Source organism: Alosa sapidissima, chromosome 4, assembly GCF_018492685.1.
Source record: "Alosa sapidissima isolate fAloSap1 chromosome 4, fAloSap1.pri, whole genome shotgun sequence".
NCBI classification, from domain to species: domain Eukaryota; kingdom Metazoa; phylum Chordata; class Actinopteri; order Clupeiformes; family Clupeidae; genus Alosa; species Alosa sapidissima.
This window is the reverse complement of record NC_055960.1, coordinates 10,114,429-10,135,991: the sequence shown is the minus strand read 5'-3', so window position 1 is coordinate 10,135,991 and position 21,563 is coordinate 10,114,429. Positions and strand designations below refer to the sequence as shown.

The following is a 21,563-nucleotide window of genomic DNA, read 5'->3' as shown; positions in this document are numbered from 1 at the left end:
AACTGGTGGAACATGGCTTCTTTCTATCCCCTGTTGTGGTTAATCACAACACTTTTAGGGGGATAACTGAGAGAGGGACTCAAAGTTCTGGAAAGTTCTAGACCAGGGGTTTTCAACCAGTAGTCCGCGGCCCACTTGTAGTCCGTGAGGACATTGCTGGTGGTCCCTGACCATGGATTCAGTAGTGTAGTTGCAATGTGGGAATCAGTATTTTTATTCAGTGATGGTCCTGGGGTTAAGTAATTAGTCAGAATGATGGTCCCTGGTTCACAATCAGTTGAAAACCCCTGTTCTAGACAATCCTCTTGAGGTGGGCTACCTGCAGGATCTCTATGATCTTGAGTTTGGTGTCCATCACCAGAATGTCCTCCTTCTCGGGCTCCACTTGGGCCTTGACCACGTCTCCGTTGGTGGGGATGGGCAGGCTCTGGGTGGCGGGCAGGAAGCCCCCTCCCCTCAACACCACCTGAGTCATCAGCTCCCCCACCCCGTGGATGGAGCGCATGACGTTACTGCCTGTGGAGAGAGACGACCACTCTCACATTCAACTGAGTGTGTGTCCGAGAGACTTACTGAGACATAAGTGGACAGTGTGGACAATGAGAACGTGTGTGTCCGAGAGACTTACTGAGACATAAGTGGACAGTGTGGACAATGAGAACGTGTGTATGCGTCACGTGTGTCTCATATTGTGTTGGGCTTTAACCACTGTACACAGACTGAGTCACACATTTGTGTTCTTCATCAGTCGTTGCATGTTGCGGTCAACATCTTTCCTTTCGTGTGTATATTCCATTCTATACATTTATATTGTTTTATTCATTGTTTGTAGTGTTTTATTTATTTATTACTGTTTCTTTTCATAGTTTTACAAATCCTATATATCCTTTTTTATACCCTAGTTATTTCTGAGCATTACCTTTTCAAAGCATTGCTGTTGTGTGTTTTGCCTTGCATTGCTGGAAATTAGTTTATTCACCATCTCCCCCCAGAGCTGGATAAGATGATACTTACCCTTCTCGTCTCTGTGCGTGCAGTAACTTAGTCTGAAGCACCCACTGTTAGCATAGCTTAGCATAGTTCATTGAGGTGGGCAGTTCCAACTAGCCAATCTCCCAAAAGTGACAAAATAACTAAAATATTGTTCTATTTACATTATTATTATTATTAACTTTATTTGTTATAGAGGGACAGTGTTCACTAATTGACATTTTACAAAGAAAATGTAAATGCACCCAATTATAGCCAAAAGGCTAGTTTCCATTGGTAGTCAGAAGGAGCATGGCAAAATGACCTATTAATTAAAATAATACATTACAGCAAAAAAGCAAACAAAACAAAAATAAAACAATTACAATATATATAAAAATCACACCAGAGATACAAACGCGCCCACACACACACACACACACACACACACACACACACACACACACACACACACACACTCCAACAACCATACTCTTCTAATCTCATAAACTAATGCTGACAGACTTGGTTGTCTATCAGCCATTTCTTTAATTTTAATTTGAATGAACTATAAGAACTGGACTCTCTTATGTTTTGTGGGATTGTATTCCACTCACCAGCTGCTTTATAAGTGAAAACTGATTGACCAAAAGTTGATTTCTTGTAAGGCATGTTGTGACTAGTATAATTACAATGTATACAAATTGCAGTATGAAATGCAACACAGCGATTTTCAACATGCTTGGAACTACATTCTCATTTAGACAAAGCACTGCTACTGCAGCTTTTCAGGTGCCGCATGCAAATCACTCAAGTAGCTGTGCTTTTCCTGAATGAGAACATAATTCAGGGTTTGTGTGTGCTTAGACAATCGCCTATATGTTGTAACTGTTCAAGTCACAACATGTAAATGAGAAAATGTTAAGAGTTCTTTTGTTACTTTTGGGTGCTATGGGCTAATTGGAACTGCCTACTTTAATAAACTATGCTAAGCTATGCTAACAGCGTGTGCATCAGACTGAGTTGCTGCACGCACAGACCAGAAGGGTATGCATCATCTTATCCAGCTCTGGGGGAGACAGTGAGGGAGAGTCCAAAATGTTGGAGTGTTCCTTTAAATAAACAAAAACATAATAAGAAAAGAGAAGAAATTGGAGTATTACCGCTCTGGTTTTCGCCTTTGTTCTCATCTCCTTTCTCAAGCTTGTTGATGGGGTATATTGTACTGACATTGACACAGTCAAGGATGGCCAGGAGGATTTTGGTCAAGCGCAATAGGTCACTGAAGTTGTAGAAGCCAAAGTAGATGAGATTCCTGGCAAGATTAACAACCTAAAATAAAACCAAACCAAACAAAACAAACGGTTGTTAAGGATGAGGCGCCTGAGGGACTTTCCACTATTTTAAAAGCATGACGTAAAATCAACAGGCACCACCTCAAACGTGAGCTTGTTTTTCTCTTTGTCGGAGAAGGGCACGTTCTGACAAACCACATCGCGTAGGTAGTTCTCGACAAACTCCATGGTGAGGGCGAACCGCTCCTTAATCTCATCTCGCGTGGTGCCGTCACTGTCATAGCTACGACAGCACATGAATTAGAGCACAATCACAATCACAGCGCAAATGGAGTGTGAAGATTATCGGGAAGGGGATGAAATGCATATACAAAACACGCTCGCTCACGAGACGCCTACTTACTCGTCGATGGCGATCTGGGAGGGGATCTCGGACCAGAGGCGCGCGTACTTGACGGGCGTGACCTGCTCCTGGGGGTCGCGGTCCACGTGCATGTGCAGCATGAGGCGGCAGAAGGAGGCGCGCAGGTCGTAGGGCAGGTCCTCGTCCGACATGCAGCGCAGGATCAGGTCCACGTCCAGCTGGCCCGAGATCTTGTTGATGGCCAAGTACTGCCGGTCCAGGCACATCCTCGCAAACAAGTTCAGCTGGTACCTGAACGTGCCAAGACCAACGTTACTATAATCAATCAACAGAAATCCCCACGTAAAGCCAACAACCAGGGACTAGTAGGTTCTGGGAAATAAGTGTTGATGTTCTGAATGATGATCAATCATGTAACCCAGGTCATCTGGCCTTAGAGATATTTACTGCACCTGTGAATGCTTATAATTATGCTTAGCTTTGTAGAACGAGCGTGAAGAAACATGCTAGTGAAGTGTGTTGCTGACTCTGAATAGAAAGGCACTGAATGCAGTGTGCGGTGGTTAGTTTTGATATGAACATTCATTCATATACGTCAACAGACTGGAACTGAACCTTCATACATCAGCACATATTACAGTTAGTTTCTATAATACCTGATCAATCTCTTATTATTATCTGGTTTATTTCACAGCTATTAATTCAGAGCAAAAATTGAAGGGTCTATGTGTCAATGACTGCAGCGCAGTCCCTTTGAGAATATTTTGTGCGCTTGTGAGTGTGTGTGAGAAAGTGTGTGTGTGTGTGTGTGTGTGTGTGTGTGTGTGTGTGTGTGTGTGTGTGTGTGTGTGTGTGTGTGTGTACCTGTAGTAGCTGATGACCTCTTGGTCCTCCTTCTGGCCTTCTTTGGCATCCTGGGCCAGCTCGCGGATGCTCTTGCTGCGGATCTCCTTGCAGCTGTCCTTCCAGAAGAGCCACACCTCCTCCTCATCCTCCTCGGTCTCAACGGGGGCCTCCCCGATAGTCACCGACTCGACTTCGAAACGTGACAAGACCAACCTGACAAATAGCAAATGGTAAATGGACTGCATTTATATAGCACTTTTCTACTTCTCCAAGCACTCAAAACGCTTTACAATTTCATCCCTCACATTCACACACACACACATACACACACACAATTCAAGGCGCCAAACTGCACATTGGGAGCACTTTGTGGCTCTGTGTCTTGCTGAAGGACACTTTGACAGGGTCAAGAGAAGTGGGGCTTGAACCGGCCATCTCCTGAACCTTCTGAGCCACTGAAGCCCCCAGGCCAAGGGATATTTTGAGGATTATTCATTGAAATGTACCCAGCAACCAATTACCAATAACACGCGATCTAAAATTATTTTTAATGAAACCACCATGGCCGTGGACTAAAAAGAGTACGCCCCTGACAGGCCTGTTCTCTGTATCTGAATGTCAACAAACTTTGCATCCACATTGCCTTGTCTGTTTCAATATTTTTTCCACCATAGCACGTACACACACACGCTGATCATATGAGAAACGTTAAGCTGGGTGGCTCATGAAACCAATTAAACATATACATTTTTTGGAACATGCCATTAGTGCAACAGTGGCTTACATTTAGGTCAGTCTTTCTTTTCCATTTCATAAATTGAACTTCTAAAAAAAAGCATAGAATACTAAACGCATTAACTAATTACTAAGAACATTATGCTTCCTGTTTAAGGCAATAAGGCAGGGCATTCATGTGCCTCTCTGTTCTAGCATCCTGTTAATGAAGTCTCACTTGGTCTCAATGAGGATGTCGGCGTTAGCTGGATCCAGCACAGCATTGCAGATTAGCTCCTGCGTCACGGGGATCGATTTATTCATGGAAACACAGAGATCGGACAGATAGTCCAGAAACCTGGGTGCACAAACACACATAAATACACACGTGGATGTGCAACCAAACACACACAAACGTACATTTTCACACAATCAAACATACAAACACACACAGCCATGGACAAACACATACAAAAACAAATTGTCTACATGCTTAAATGCAAACCAATCAATCTACAAACCAACACAAAGTACACCAGATTTTGTTTTGGCTTTTTATTTGTACATGCTTCTACTTTTTCCTTAACACCATAGTGTGAACACCCATGGGGAAAACCCACTGCACCAACAACTAAAGCACGCCAACATGTTCCAGACATCAGATTCCAAGTAGTTAGGCCTATTATGGATTGGGCTTCCTTTGAAGGTGGCCATGTTACTGCTAGAGATGCACCGATATGGAATTTTAGGGCCGATAACGATAACCGATATTTATTGGTTTGTTGTGGCCGATACCGATACGATAACCGATAATATTACTCTTGAAAAAAAATTGTGAAAAGTGATTTGGGGAACGCATTTAATAAGCATAATTTTATTGCAGTAATTTTACCTACCACCAAATGATGGACAGAACTCATAATAGTCCTCAATAGTACGGCAGTCAACAACATAACAGTAGCCTAGCCCTACAGTATGTGTGGCTCCTTTAAGTGAACCTGACGTCAGTGAATTGCGAGTAAGTGGCTAGAGAGTTTAAATCGTTTTCATTTAGGACTAAACGCTCATAAACGACTCAGCTTGGAATAAGCTACAGTATAGCGACCAAATCAGTGTTTGTGAGGGAAACTTAGGTTTAGTTTCAACTGCGGGTAACTGAATAAAGCTGCAACTCCTCAGACTGTATCTTATGCTTATGTCCGTCTACTCTGTTGCGCACAACCTGCTGCAGCAGAAATGAAAGGAGTTAGCCCCGAAGGTTTTAATAACTTATTGTGATGACCTGTCTGAAACTGAAGCACGAATGGTTAGCATATTTCTAGGTAATAATACAAAACCCAAGCTAAAGTAATGCAAATATAATACTAAAACACAACTTAGAACTAGGCCTACTTATGTACTCGTCCCAATAACGAGTTTGTTTATTTGTTTCCCCGACCAGTGCGGTAAAGGGCAAACACACCAGCACAAGACGGCTCTAGATAGGGCTGAGCTCCGCTCTGTTAAGGTTAAATGGCGGATCATTCACGAGAGGATTTTGAGATGCACAGATTCCCAAATGAACGCATAACCACAGATTTTGTTAGAGTGGTGAAATACATTCACACTGCTGACATTATATTAAGGAAAAAGTATAGCCAACCAAGCTCAAGTAGCTCAGTGTAGCCAGACGGACCTTGCGTAGGCCTAAATTAGGACTTTAAAACATATCGGCACAAATTATTGGCCAGAATTCTGTTATCGGACCGATAATAATATTTTCATTTTTTCACTTATCGGCTAATAATATACCGGCCGCCGATATATCGTGCATCGCTAGTTACTGCTCATATAGAACTAACGTGGGAACTAATCCAGTGTTAACACTGGACCTCTGACCCCTTCAAGCATCATTAATGGAACTACAGTTGTGGTCATAAGTTTACACACCCATGCTAAAGTTAACTAAAAGGAGGAATACAAAGTAATCTTTTGGAGATTGATCTTGAGTAAAAAATGAGTAAAAAAAATCCTCATAGAGGCAGGCAGATTTTTATTTTTAAAGGCCAGTTATTTCATGGACCTATTGGCATGGGGAACTTTCCATAAGATCATCTCTCAATGCACATCAAACCAGCTATTAGGCGAACTGAAATAAAACCATACCAATCTAAGTATAGTGAAGGGTATGTGATTAGGTGGGTCTATTTTAATTCCAAAGGCCAAGGGAACTTTATCAGGATGCATAGTATCCTGGATCCATGAAAAAATTGGCCTTTAAAAATAAAAAATCTGCCTTCCTCTATGGGAATTTAACACAGGGGTGTGTGTACTTATGCCCCCTGTATTTTAAAGAAGAACATTTATCTATTTACGATACATCATTCATTCACAAAGAAAATTGGTGTCCTTAAGATTTTTCCTCACTTTTTTAAAGGCATTAAAGATCAATTTCCAAAAGATAATTTTTTTTATCACAATTTTGTCACAATTTCTGGGGGAAAAAAACATGGGAAACAAGATAAATTGAATTTTTAAATTAGAACAACATGCAGTATGAACTTGGAGACCCTCACGACTGACAGCAATACCTAAAAACAGCCAACTCTATCTCCCCATTCAGTGATGTCCAGAGACTTGACCTTACCTAGGTTCTCTGTTCTTCCTGACGAGGCTAACAAAGGTGTCGATCTCGGCAGCAGTGATGTGCTTCTCGAGGAGTTTGCGGTTGTTGTGCAGCAGGGCCGTGATGGTGTCCTCAGCCAGCACGTCGTAGCCAATCTGCTTCTGCATGAAGCGGAACTGCTTGGCTATGTACTCCTACGTTCAGGAAAACACATAGCAGCACTGCTCAGACATAAATCCAAAACTACATCACAAAATGTATAAATGCTCTGTTTCTACCCACATCTTGTCAGGATACATCCAATTTCTGTTCTCAATTTCTGACTAAATGTGTGCATCATATGGTAGGAAAAGCTTTTTTGATGAAGGAGCCCAGACAACTCACAGCTGACCTGTGATTCCGGAGACCTCCAGACGGCCTAGCGTTGCCTGGTTGAACTGTTTAAAAGCACCACGCTACAGCCATATATTGCTTGCGGTTTGGACTGTTCAATGAACACCATGCTGCTGTTCAATGTAACGTTAGGCCTAACCAATGAACTGATAGAATTTCACTTACAGATTCTTATTTATTTATTTACTTTTTTTAAATTATTTTTCATTTGTTTGTTTCCTGTCTTAATGTCTGTGTACAGGTGCGCTGGCGAATCACGCCGCTCCGTCCAACATTTTGTTTCGATATTTGTCAATTTGTTCATTTGTCTGTTTATGTTTTGATGTCTGCGTGTGGAGCGCTTTAGGTTGTACTCTGTGCACCCTATATACGCTATATACACTGCGCAATATAAATAAATGTGACTTGACTTGACTTGACAACATGATAGAACTTTTACGGGATTTTTTTCTTTAACAACTCGGAGCCCTGTGGTGCTGCATGACTTATGTACGTGTCATGTGTACCTTATGCTGATGATACACAAAGCAACCTTTTGAGCAATGGTGCCGGGTAACGCTCCTGACTATTGTTGTTCTGGCACATTCCCATTGGTATTGACCAACATTTTTATTTTCTACAGAACTTTAACCATCAGTAGGTACAATTCCATGATCATCCAATCCGAACACATCCGAACTGGTTATGTGGTTGCCCAGCAACACTGCTCAAAAAGATGCAGAATATATCATCACCTTTATAGTGTGTAGTATAGGCCATTAGGGGTATTACGCAATGCAGTCTAATGCAGATGAAACACTGGTGCATGACTAGGAATCCAGGATCGTTGCTGTGGACCTGGGCGAGACTCGAGACTCGGGACCCGGGGGTCAATAGGGTGAGGCTGTGTGATCAGCAGCGGGCGGCAGCATGTAAGTGCTTAAAGTGTAAAGTGTAAAACACTGCGTAATCTAATCAAATGGAGGGGTCAGGAGGAGACAGCCCAGTCATCTTCACCCTAATTAGTCGAATTTCAACAAGCTCACAGACGCGCCAACAAAGGTAACCGGAAGACCCAGGTGACTTACTGACACACACACTCATGACTTAAATTATTATTTTGGATAATTCAGAGCACCCAGATAATAAGATACCCAGATGGGTATCTTATTATCTGGGTGCTCTGAATTATCCAAAATAATAATTTAAGTCATGAGTGTGTGAGTGTGTGTGTGTGTGTCAGTAAGTCACCTGGGTCTTCCGGTAGTCCTGCTGTGAGTGTGTGTGTGTGTGTGTGTGTGTGTGTCAGTGTCAGTCAGTCAGTGTGTGTGTGTGTCAGCGGTCGCCCGCGCGGTTATGAGTCATATAAAAAATATTTTAATGATATTCGGGTCATTTAAAATTTATATATATATATATATATATATATATATATATATATATATATATATATATATATATATATTTTTTTTTTTTTTTTTTTTTTTTTAAATACTTAACGGATCACGAGAAGGCTAGCATAAATATTTAACTCATAATTGCTTTTCAAAGATATCATTGGTTGAAGCATACAGTAGACCTACTTGCCACATAGGTGGAGAGGTAGAGATGGAGACGGTAAAGAAGCTGAAGATGTGAGAAGTTAAAATAATAAAGACACCCCTTAAGGAAAAGCCATATATGGGAAATATTTGGAAAGGTTCTTAAAGAAGATGACAGTAGTGCATTGCAAGTTATGTTCTATGTACTTCTTGCGAAGCCATTTAAAAGCATGACAGCCACAAAACAGGCATGACCAACATACAGTAACTCGTCACAAACGTGGCACTGGTAGCCTTCCCAGCCAAACCGAGTAAGTGCAATTCCCAGACCTCATGCAAGCAATAGATAGCTTTATATACTGACCTGGAACAGCTTTTTTAGACTAGGTACAAGACCTATTGACAAGTCGCTCAGTAAAATAATGCTGATACTTTGCCACCTGCCCATGTTACACTTTTAGCCTATGCCGTGAGCAGGTAGCTTGATGAGCCAGACCCAGCTACACAGCCATATCTACCGGTATGTATAGGCCATATAGGTTTGCGCATGCATAAAAGTTACTTTGGTTCGTTGTGTCTGTGACTTTAAACAGTGTAGTAAAGCTTTGTGCTTCATTCAGCCAACCAGTTCTTATGCTAACGTTTTGACCAGTAATGTATCTCTCTTGCCTACCTTGCTGCCTTCACCATTTCTGTTTTCGAAAGAAAAATGTATGTCCATGGCCTTGAAATCTTGTCTTAGTGTTTAGCTTATCCTTTGCTGATTACGTGCGTGCTTGCGCTCTTATTCTCATTCTCCTCCTGCGCAAACATTATAGTTTGCATATGTGTAGTTCTACTGCATAACGTTTTGCAAATAAATTAGTTTGTTTTACAGAAATGGCCTACTGTCACACTGCATGGTAGGCTATAACCAAAAGCACGCATTTTGTAAATACACTGGTATGTGTGTGTGTGTGTGTGTGTGTGTGTGTGTGTGTGTGTGTGTGTGTGTGTGAGTAAGTCACCTGGTTCTTCCTGTAGTCCTGCTGTGAGTGGCGCAGCACGCGGTAACAGAGGCGGCAGATGTGCCTGAAGGGGGCGTGGCGCTGGTCACCCAACTCCTCCAGGCGCAGCATGGGGCCGTCGCCACTGTCTGTGAACGGAGCCTGCAGCAGCTTGAAGATCTGCAAACAACAACAACAACAACACCAATGAAGGCCAGAGGATCTTGAATGAATGCATAATTGCAATGGGCAACTATGGTAATCTGGTGGTCTGCAGTAGGAGGTAAATTGGGATGATAATCTGGGTTGTGGGCTGAAGAGGAGGCAGGTAGGTAGGTAGGTAGGTAGGTAGGTAGGTTGTATCGGGCTTCTGCACCTGTTTGAGGATGTTCTGCTCCCTCATGAGCTTCTGTCGCTCTCTGTTGGGCTTGTTGACCATGATCTCCAGCACGTCCTGGCCGCTGTTGGGGATGTCCACCACAAAGAACACCAAATCCTCCAGCAGCTTAGTGACGAACCTGAGCACACGAGCACACAGACACATGACAAACCACTAACGACCCGGCCATCAAGCCAAAACATCTCAGTTGCAGCAGTGATTGACAGCGCATGCTGGGGCGAACATGAGCGCCAGCAGGAAAACAAAACATATCGGTCCCGACTGGCGTCGTCAGGTGCTACTGCTGATGCCTGTTGGCATGACTAGCCAGGAATGTCTCAACCGGTGCCAGGCCGTCAATAAACTCCCCGAGTCGTTCCTACCTCCTCTCGTTTTGCGTGATGGTGCCCTTCTCCAGCTTGCCCGCGATGGAGGCCAGCACTTTGCTGGCGTCGTTAGCAAAGTCCAGGTCTCGGACTTCGGCCGGGGGCACAGGCACTATGGCAAAGGCCTCTTTATCCTCCTTCACGGAAGACGTGCCGATCTGTGTGCAGAGTAACCATCACGGCTCAGTAGGTACAACAGGGAGCAAGGAACATCTTATGTTTACTTTCCATCGACTTCATTTTAACCATATTTGATCTTTTATTTGTCTTTATCTGTTTTTTTGTCTTTATTTGTGTAAAGCACATTGGATTGCCTCTGTGTGTATCAAATGTGGTATAAACATACTTTGCCATGTCTTAAGAAATAACTTGTTTTACCTTCCTTTCATTTTTGTTTTCCTTCATGCATTTAACAATAAAATATGGATTTTCTTATTCTTTTAATCAGTCAAGTACCCGCAGCATGACAGGCTTCTCTTCCTCCTTGTCGATGGGGGAGTTGGTGCTGTGGACCCATGTGTTTGTGCAGAGATGCCTCAGCCTCACGTAGGAGCTCCTGAGAGGAACAGGGGTCAGAGTGCTGAGTCAGTCAGAGAACACAACCTCAAAGGCCAAGTCACACACACACACACACACACACACCCCCCACCCCCTCAAGACACAAGCCACTTCAGAAGAGATGTGGTTCTCTAGGGACAAGGAGTAAATCTGCCAATTAAAAGGGCAAGACAAATGCCCCCACAGACAAGCAGTGGAGACCAGCCTTATCAGGGGACAAATCAATGGGCAAGCAGAAAATCAGCATTTCCTGTGTAAATCCGGTGATTTCCCAATGATTTTGCTGGCACCATAAAGAGTAATAATCATGTCATGAGTCATGAGCATGAACGTTTATTCTCAGAAATGTCCCAAAAAACAATTTTCCATCTTCAACGGTCTCAGTTTTGGTGGTGGCGGGGGAGAGCCCGCTGAGCTCAGTCACGTGAAGACCTTTACGTGCAATCAGGCAGAGGAAATATGGATGGGGAAAGAGAAAGCAGGAACAGGAACAACAACAACAACAACAAAAACATTCTAATAATTCCGGAAAGATCATCCTGTTCATGTGACACGGAAGGCCAATTTGGACATGGGATAATTAAATGAGCTGTGACCGCCAGCGCTGCGGAGTTCACGCTTGGCGACCGAGGCGTCTGAGGGCGAGCCTGACTGGGTCTAGTGGGTCGGGCATACCGAATTCACAAAACACCACCACAAAGTGCTCTCCTCCGAATGGCCCTTATTGCTGCTGAGGCACATAAAACACTCAAATAGCTTGGGACCTCCCTATGTTCCTTTGAGAGAAAAAAAGAACAAGTATTTTATATACAACAAATATATACACTTATACACTACAATGTGTATTTTTTTATGTAAGCCACATTTATACGTCTGACTTCAGAGTCAGACAAACAACCAGCTCAGCACGTCTCTGAAATGGCAAGAATGGATGCTTGTTTTGCTAGCGTTGGCTGAACACAGAGGTGTTTTTGCCCAAGGGCAGCTGCTTGGTTTGGCCCAGGTTGTACACCTGTCTGCATAAAAGGCGGCATTGTTGTGCCGTAGGCACCCTCGCCCCCCTCCGCTGCACCAGAGGAACTCAATAACTCGTGCCAGTGGCAGCTCAATAGTTCCGGGCACTCTCTTTGCTTTCCTGCACGTGACCAAGCGCTGTGCACATAACTCTTTATCGTGTGTTTATTCCTTCCTTCCTTTCTTTCTTTCTTTCTTTCTTTCTTTAGGAGGGTTTAGAGAAATAAAAAAAGAGTCCTGAAAAGAAGAACACATAAATAGGAAGAAAATAAAATGCAAAAAAAAAAGAGAAACACATGCATGACTGAATGTGTGACTGACTGAATGTGTGACTGGCTGAATGTGTGACTGGCTGAATGTGTGACTGACTGAATGTGTGACTGGCTGAATGTGTGACTGGCTGAATGTGTGACTGGCTGAATGTGTGACTGGCTGAATGTGTGACTGGCTGAATGTGTGACTGGCTGAATGTGTGACTGACTGAATGTGTGACTGGCTGAATGTGTGACTGGCTGAATGTGTGACTGACTGAATGTGTGACTGGCTGAATGTGTGACTGGCTGAATGTGTGACTGACTGAATGTGTGACTGGCTGAATGTGTGACTGGCTGAATGTGTGACTGGCTAAATGAATGAATCTCTTGTGGTCCAGTTTGAACCTGCTGCCTTTTGCCAACTTACACACCTCAGCAGGCCTCTTTCTGGGCCTGGTTGCGTAATGGGCCATTTGCCTCACAAGCTGACTGTGAGCGAGTGAGCGCATGTGTGTGAGTGTGTGTGTGTGATTGTGCATGTGTGATTTTGTGTGTGTGTGTGTGTGTGATTGTGCGTGTGTGTGTGTGTGTGTGTGTGTGTGTGTGTGCACTGTGCTCTATGCTCAGTCCAAATAATTAGTCACACTTGGAGCACTCCCGCGCCCTCAGCACCAGCAGCAGCAGGGGGTTATTTCAGGTATGGCTGGCTGGACAGGAACAGCATGTGTGGGTGAGTGTAACTGTGTTCCTGTCAGTGTGTGTGTGTGTGTGTGTGTGTGTGTGTGTGTGTTGACGTGTGAGTGCCTGTCTGTGAGCATGCATGTGAGTTTGAGAGAGAGAGAGAGAGAGGAGAGAGAGAGAGAGAGAGAGAGAGAGAGAGAGACAGAGACAGAGACAGAGAGAGTGTGTGTGTGTGTGTGTGTGTGTGTGTGTGTGTGTGTGTGTGTGTGTGTGTGTGTGTGTGTGTGTGTGCGTGTGTGTGTGCGTGTGTGTGTCTGAATATATATACATATGGTGATGATGGGGTGGGGAGTGTTTTGCATTTTGTGGTGGGGAGTGTGTGCATTTTTAATTGCTTGTTTATATTCGGGTGAATGGACTAATGTCTGTATTTGAGCTGATGTGTGTGTATGTGAATGTGTGTGTTTGTGTGTTGACCTACGGAAGCATCACAATGCATCGTTTCACGTTCATCTGGCAACGCAGGACTTATATGATTAATGCCTTGACAACAAGAGGGATTGTCATGGAAACTTCTATGAAATGCACTCACGCGCGCACGCACGCACACACACACACACAAACGCACACACACACACAAACACACAGTGCACTGGTGTTTAAAAGCATACTGAACAATACATGTACGTGGAAAAACATAAATAAAAACCTGCCTCTAGGAAAAAAAGAACAGATCAAAGATCAAACGCAGTATGTGGTTTCATGAATCTTGATCTTCTCTAAACAATGGCCATCTCAGTACTTATTCAGTTTTTTGCAGACTGGTAAAGATCCAGGTGATCCAGATAAAATCCAGATAAAACAATCCAGGTGATTTCTCAATACACACACACTATTCCCGCTCACTGCTCCTCATTCCTAAAAGCCTGCTCTGAGATTTGGATCTGGGAAATGGCCTGGGATTAGGGGACTTTTCCTGGCCGTTGCACGAATTCCAATTCTGAAGAAGTGCTGATTACTTCATACACAGAGAGAGAGAGGGGGGGGGGGAGAGGGAGGGAGGGAGAGAGAGAGAGGGAAGGAGGGAGGAGGGGATAGAGAGGGAGAAAGAGATAGAGGGAGAAAGAGAGAGAGAAGGAGAGAGGGAGGGAGGGAGAGAGAGAGACGTGGTCCAGATGACTGGATGAATAAACATGGGAGGCGGTGGAGGTGTTGCGCAATACCTGGCTTCTTGTTTTACAGATGAGCAACATGTGGGAGAGAGAGAGAGAGAGGCGACAAGATCTTTTACACGGCATGTTGCAACAGCCGGGTGGACGCGCAATGGGTTGCTTGAGTGAAATGACTACCTTGGCTTCCTGCTCCAGCCGTTGAGATGGGGGGGGGGGGGGGACTTTCCTGACTATTTTGAGCCATCAAGAAATCTTTAAACGCACACACACACACACACACACACACACACACCTCCCACTCATGCAGGCTTGCAAAAGAAAAGAAACATGTACTGACACACTGTCTGGAAACTATGGTGACACAAGCAGGACCCACCCAGGCTGAGGTTGTTTTTCGAGATATGAACCGATGGAGGAGACATTGAGATTGTGTGTGTGTGTGTGTGTGTGTGTGTGTGTGTGTGTGTGTGTGTGTGTGTCTGAGTGGGAATGCATGTTGGATTTGTGCGTTTGTCAGTTGCAGATGGTAGGAGAAATGCATGGCTACCATATTCTGAGAATTCTAGTGAGGTAGCACTCACTCTCACACACACACTCTCAGATACAAACACATTCACACATTCTCTCTCTCTCACACACACACTGACAGACACACACAGGAATAACATCATGGAATCATAAAATGAAGCATTGTTAGACAGAAATCAAAGTCACCAGATTAGTAAATTCCAGTCTGTGATTAAGTTTAAGTTTAGAAAGTGGTCAGGATTTCAAGGAATACTGGTGTTTACAGGAAATGCATTAAGTGAAAGCATTTGCCCCTACTTCTCCCTAATATGTCCACTTCCGTACTGATGAAATGCAATCATGCCACCATATGTGGGACCCCCCCCCAACCCACCCGCCCGCCCCCCCTCTCTCATACACACACACATAATCACAAACACACACATACAGACAATCACAAAAACATTCAGAACCCCTTGCCTTCCTGCCCCCTTCACTCACTCACACTCTCTCACACACACACACACACACACACACACACACACACACACACTCACACTCACACACACACACACACACACACTCACACACACTCACACACACTCTCTCTCTCTCTCTCTTACAGAACCTTCGAGGATATTTCTCAATAGCCGACGTTGCAGATTGCCTCAGCTGCTACTGAGGAGTCTGTGGTGCCTGGATTCTGGTCAGGCTCCTCCTACTGAGGGCCCTTCCTGCAACCCTCCAAAGCTACCCCCCCCCCCCCCCCCCACATACACACACACCACAAGGGAGGGAGGGAGAAGGCACCCCGGGCCTAGGAGACCCATCTGAGGCAAAGGGCTAGGGGGCATCAGCAGTCTCTTATCCACCCACACATCCAACACAGGTCCCCTTACACCCTTCCCGAAACTCCCAGCCCTGGAAGATAGAGATGAGAGAGGATTGGATGGGTGGTGGTGGTGGTGGTGGAGGTGTGGTTGTGGTGTGTAACGTCATGTCTATAGTAGCTGTTGTGGAGCGTGGGTGTGAGAGCTGAAAATGTAAACACTGATCGCTCACCACTGACTGATGACTGACACACACACACACACACACACACACACACACACACACACACACACACACACACACACACACACACTCAGAGCAGCACAGTCTGGTTTGGATCATTAGCCCATGCCTCACCCCAGGCGGAAATGTCCAGCCACACACACACACTTAGTCATACACACACACACACACACACACACACACTCATGCCTGCATACACAACACAGACGAGCGTCGGTAGATTTCCCAGCTGGCAGCCTGTCAGCTCACACTCACCCTCTTGGCCCGTGTGAGTCTGTGGTTCATGTTGAATGCCTCCTACCAGCTCAGACACACTCAAACCGAGACTTTACCACAGTGGTATGGTTGGGTGGGTGTGGGGGAAGTTTTCTGGAAAGCTGCGTACATACCTGGGCACTAATGAGTCCCCCCCACGCAGAGTGGTAGGATCCAGCTCAAAAATGGAGGAGATGTCGTTGCCGTCGGGAACGGACACCAGCGTGTACATGACCTTCTCGTTGGGGGTGCGCAGACGGGCCCTCAGGGCCTCGTGGTCAGAGTCCAACTGCAGGAGACGGGGGGTGGGTCAGGGGTCAGGGGTCAACACAGGCACTGGCAACACTCTCCCCTGAGCATGTCACTACATAATCATGTCACATACACAATGCAAAAATACAAGATGTAAATACTAACTATGGAATAATGCATGTGTGTACGTTTATATGTGGCAAGTAAATATTACATTTACGCATTTTGTCACACAAATTTGATATAAAAATTTGAACATTAACTATGAACCACTGTGTGTGTGTGTATGTGAGTGTGTGTGTGTGTTTGTATGTTTGTTCTAAGTGAGTTTATGTACAGAAATGTACAGTTGATGGGATATCACTTCTAGCCTTTTCAGCATATGGAGACACCCATTACAGCTACAGAAAAGAAACATGTAGTGTCCCAATTTATCATTTAAACTGACTGGCTAATTGGTTTGGCTCACGAGATGACTAGCACAACTGGCTCTTCACTCTTGAAGAGACCAAACATAAACTGTGGTCAGGATGAAGCAATAAACTTCAAAAGATTGAATTATATCTCCAAAATCCCATAATGAGCGAGTTAGATGGAAATCAGATTTGAAATCGAACCAGAAGTTGTCATTTTCTTCATAGCAGCCAGCTAACAAGATCAAATCTCCCAGGCATGCATCTTATGACAGGAGCCATTTGTTTCATCAAAGGAAATGAAATCAATATGCCACTGGAGATGAAATCACACAGTCCCACCTTAATAAACAGTTTGGCCACATTTCCCTAGCACAGAAAAGTACTCAAAGGGATGTGATGTGGGGCAAAATATCGCCATCTAGAGGCCAAATGGAGCAAAATTGGCTGCATTTACTGTCGACAGATGACACCCTGTGGTGAGATCTGAACAGTACCCTCAACTACAAGAAACCTCAATCTGAATTTACAATTAAGCAGCATTAAAAGTTACTATTGCTGCCAGTAAGTTAAGAGCAAATGTTTATATTCATATTATTGTTGTTAAATATATTATTTATATATTTAACATATTTATGTTGGGTAGATGGCAGGCATACCCAGTGTTGATACCTTTCATAATTAGTTATGAATTTCCACAACGGAGCAGTTTGGAACATTTCCAAACTTTTGCACTGTTCAAGCATGTTATTACTCACACAAAAGAATTTCATTTGGACTTGTGAGGTGACAAAGACACACATGCATGGGCCAACATACACACACAGCTTGAATTTACAGAAAAAAGGACTTCACAAAATGTGTCAAGTGAAGCTATGCACTAGGAGCATGCAAACATGCAGACTGACTGCACACACATGCACCAGGAGGCTACAGCACAGTACCTGGAAGTTAAAGGGGACAAAATCCCCCACCTACAAAAAGAGAAAAAAAGACAAACAAACAAATCCACCACAGACTTTAAAGAATGGAACCGAGCAGAGAAAGACACCTACACACACCTACACACACCTACACACACACAAAACATGCCCCCACCCACACACACACACACGAGCGCACACAAACGTACACACAAACACACACACAAATGTACACCTACACACAAACACACGCACACACGCACACACACACACACACACACACACACAAACACACAAACACATACATGCACACAAATGTACAGATACACAAACACGAAATTCCCCTTGGCTTGAATTTCCCCTTGGGGATCAATAAAGTATCTATCTATCTATCTATCTATCTATCTATACACACATGCACACAAATGTACACACACACACACACACACAAGGCATACTTACAGAGGACCGAGACTCTTGGCACTCCTCTTCATAGTCTGGGTTCACCTGCAGAGAGAGAGAAAGAGAAAGAGAAAGAAAGAGAGAGAGAGAGAGAGAGAGAGAGAGAGAGAGAGAGAGAGAGAGAGAGAGAAAGAAAGAGAGAGAGAGAGAGAGGAGAGAGAGAGAAAGAGAGAGGAGAGAGAGAGAGAGGACTTTCTACATGTGCTGCATAACCACAAAACTTCTGAAAGGACCAGTTCCTTTCCAGAACACTACTAAATACTTTCACAACAGAAATACGCTGAATCCTGGGTTCATATGCAGCGGTGCAGAGATGCCAGGTGACTGTGAGGGAGAAAACTGGTAAGCACAGGGCAGGGAGAAGAGGTGGAGTGGCCGAAAGAGGTCGGGGAGAGGAAGGGATCCTCAAAAGATCACCACAAGGAAGGGATCCTCAAAAGACCACCACAAGATCACCACACACCTCACTCACCTCAGCGGCCAGGTAACACCCGGTGGCCAGGTGTTTGAATCTGAAGAGGCTGTTCCAGTAGCCGGCTCCGCCACGGCAGGGGTCGTGCTGCACCACCTGAGGCAGGAGAGGAACGGAGAGACACGCTGAACACATGGACGCATTCATGCGTGAGCACATGAGATATCTTATCTTATCTTCTTTAACTTCACTACTCCATTCCATTCCATGTAAGTAGCACTTAATGCTGCACTAACATGTCCTTGTCACACAGTACCTTGATTGTTCCCTTGTTTTGTATGTCGCCTTGGATCAAAGCGTCTGCTGAATGACTAACTATAATGTAAATAAAGCTGGCTGTGACCATAAGTTACAAAAACTTGACCAAACTTGAGTTCTTGGCTGCAGTTGTTGTTTTGTACAGTGTGAGCAATGCCAGTATCAAGGTTTTATAAGGGGTAAGCACCTACAAGCACCTACATCAGCTCTATACCTGCAAATTATGATGATCTGCTTTGGATCAAATCCACTACTGAACTTCCCACTCTGCAATGTTATGCGTCAAGAAACTACAACTGACCTACTCACACTGATGATGATCACATACTGATGTTAACTGAGAGGTGAGCTCACCTCGACTTCCCATAATGCTTTGCTACTAGTGGCGGAGGTAGCGGACTGGCGGCCAGTGGTGCGTAGGAAGACGTACATCTTCTTCCTGTGGTCGTCACACGTGAGGAACTTCTCCTGCTCAGCGTGGAACAGCCTCACTACATCACCCTGAGAGAGAGAGAGAGAGAGAGAGAGAGAGAGAGAGAGAGAGGGGAAGTGAAAAAGAGGGTGGGAGAAAGTGAGAAAGAAAGAGAGAGTGAGAACGAAGTGATGGCCACTGACATCCTCCAAACAAACTGTAGTAAACCGCTACTCCAGTTCTCAGGGGCTGGCACTTACCCCTTTGAGTATGGTCTCTTTGTTGTCACTCCATTTCATAAATAAAACAATTTTCCAACTTGTGTTGCAATTCACAGAGTTCACCTGAGACGGAAACAAAGGAGAATTACCGAGGAAGCAGTGAAATAAGGTCGACTGGCATAGACTGGTGAGTACACATATTCCTGAGTGTGTGTCTGTCTGTGTCTGTCTGTGTCTGTCTGTGTCTGTCTGTGTCTGTCTGTGTCTGTCTGTGTCTGTCTGTGTCTGTCTGTGTCTGTCTGTGTCTGTCTGTGTGTACACTACTATAACAAGTCTGTATTGTAGATTCAAAATCAGCATACACACCTCGTTGCAGCCTGCATTGTCTACTAGTTGGTGAGTGCTGGCATGTAGGGGCTGACCAGCATTCACAGGGTTAAGGACCACTTTATCTCCAATCACCACCTGCAGATACAAACACAAGAGTCATCAGGGTGACCCCAACCAGACCGACAACAGAAACTTTAACCAACCCCCTCTCCCCCCTCCCCCCTCCACGCACCCAACAACAACATCAACATGTTACATTTATATAGCGCTTTTCTAGATGCACACCCACTGGCACACCACAGTGTCACTTGCTAGAGATGTACCGGTATTTATATATCTCACTGGCCTTACAATTGCAAACTATACACTTCCTACAGGGGATAAACACAAACAAGCATACACACAAGCATGAACAAGCATAAACAGCATCATCAACAACACAACACAGCACTGTATAACAGATCAGGAGGGCTGAAAAGAATGTTTGGCTGTGTGGGAGGGATATTTGGTGAAGAGTCACACAGTCACGTCTGATACCAAATGATGAAGAAGCACTCAGCATGTGTTTGTACACTCCTGCTCAAGAGGGCACCTCAATAAATCACAATCAGTGCACAACACAAATAGTCTACAAACTCAGCTTCTGCCTCTGGACCTCCATGCTGCACCCAAACTGCATGGTTGCAAAGCATACTGTAACTACTCTATGTAAAAGGTGTAGCTTTTTGAACATTCTAACTTCTGCAACAATTGAAGGTTCTAAAATTCTATGTATGAACCCAGATTTAGAACGTTAATTTCCCAACATTCCCCTAAGGGTTAAAAAGTATAAAATATTAGCATGCAAAAATAGTAATTATTGATCAACAATGGGCCCTGACGACTGGGAATGACACATTTTTTCATTTGGACACTAGAAAACAAAACAGAAGCAGCAGTGCTAGCAAGCTGAATAAATAAACAAATATTTGTGTACACTACTGCTCCTCCTAGTGCTGACTGTGCCTCTTCATGCTTTTAAAAACAGATGGTTTTGTTTACAAACCGGTTTCTGTTCATATTTCTAGCCTGTTGCTGGTCTCTGAGGGCGGGCGGCCGAGGGCTATTTATATGGCGTAAGCTTAAGCGGGCGGAAGGGAGAGTGCAGGCTGAGGCCGTGGTGTTAATGGTCTTAGCTGGGACACTGTCCCCTGGAGATCTGACACGCTACCCAGCTCTCAGTCACAGGGAGACCTAGACCGGGATGGCCACTCCCAGCTTACGTAAAGACTCAGTCACGGCAGTGACACTGACCTGTTACACAGCACACACACGCACACGCACGCGCACGCGCACGCACACACTCACTCCTTTACTACCCTTACTCCACACATGACTCACATACTCACACAACACATGTGCACACACTTACTGCTCTGCTTCTTCACACACACACACACACACACACACACACACACACACACACACACACACACACACACACACACACACACACACACACACACACACACACACCTCACACTTAGGGATGTAACGGTATGAAAATTTAACCTAACGGTTATAGTGACCAAAATTATCACGGTTTTCGGTATCATCACGGTATTTCTAAAAGTGTGTTCAATATGTTCAGGAAGCACTGATAGGCCTACACAAGCTGAAATAGTTTCAAAAAGTGTTCTGTTCACTTTTTTCTTCATGTTTAATTGGCTATGTGCTTAACTTACCCTACCATAACTTGAAGTTTGCTATTTCTGTTATTTGGATCCAATGAGTGAGACCAAAGTAAGCGTTCAAAATAAAACTTTAGGCTACTGTATTCTCCTGATAACGCAAGTGGAATGGATTTAA

The 21,563-nt window shown here is 44.3% G+C and overlaps 1 protein-coding gene across 9 annotated transcripts in view; it reads right to left on the bottom strand.

Annotated features, from left to right (window-relative positions):
* Positions 1–21,563, bottom strand: part of itpr1b (inositol 1,4,5-trisphosphate receptor, type 1b) — a 127,986-nt gene that overhangs the window by 82,366 nt on the left and 24,057 nt on the right. For 3 of the 9 annotated variants that reach the window (XM_042088140.1, XM_042088141.1, XM_042088142.1), the window contains exons 7-24: positions 19,752–19,850; positions 19,425–19,508; positions 19,107–19,253; positions 18,486–18,590; positions 18,023–18,067; positions 17,582–17,611; positions 16,107–16,261; positions 10,914–11,013; positions 10,455–10,615; positions 10,069–10,210; positions 9,714–9,872; positions 6,815–6,987; positions 4,427–4,546; positions 3,493–3,687; positions 2,668–2,919; positions 2,406–2,547; positions 2,133–2,301; positions 320–516 (exon numbers count right to left, since the gene is read on the bottom strand). In XM_042088140.1, the coding sequence (XP_041944074.1) occupies positions 320–516; positions 2,133–2,301; positions 2,406–2,547; positions 2,668–2,919; positions 3,493–3,687; positions 4,427–4,546; positions 6,815–6,987; positions 9,714–9,872; positions 10,069–10,210; positions 10,455–10,615; positions 10,914–11,013; positions 16,107–16,261; positions 17,582–17,611; positions 18,023–18,067; positions 18,486–18,590; positions 19,107–19,253; positions 19,425–19,508; positions 19,752–19,850 (2,475 nt within the window). The remainder of the gene's footprint in view (positions 1–319; positions 517–2,132; positions 2,302–2,405; positions 2,548–2,667; positions 2,920–3,492; positions 3,688–4,426; positions 4,547–6,814; positions 6,988–9,713; positions 9,873–10,068; positions 10,211–10,454; positions 10,616–10,913; positions 11,014–16,106; positions 16,262–17,581; positions 17,612–18,022; positions 18,068–18,485; positions 18,591–19,106; positions 19,254–19,424; positions 19,509–19,751; positions 19,851–21,563) is intronic. The other 6 variants (XM_042088139.1, XM_042088146.1, XM_042088147.1 and 3 more) reach the window with 3 other exon arrangements.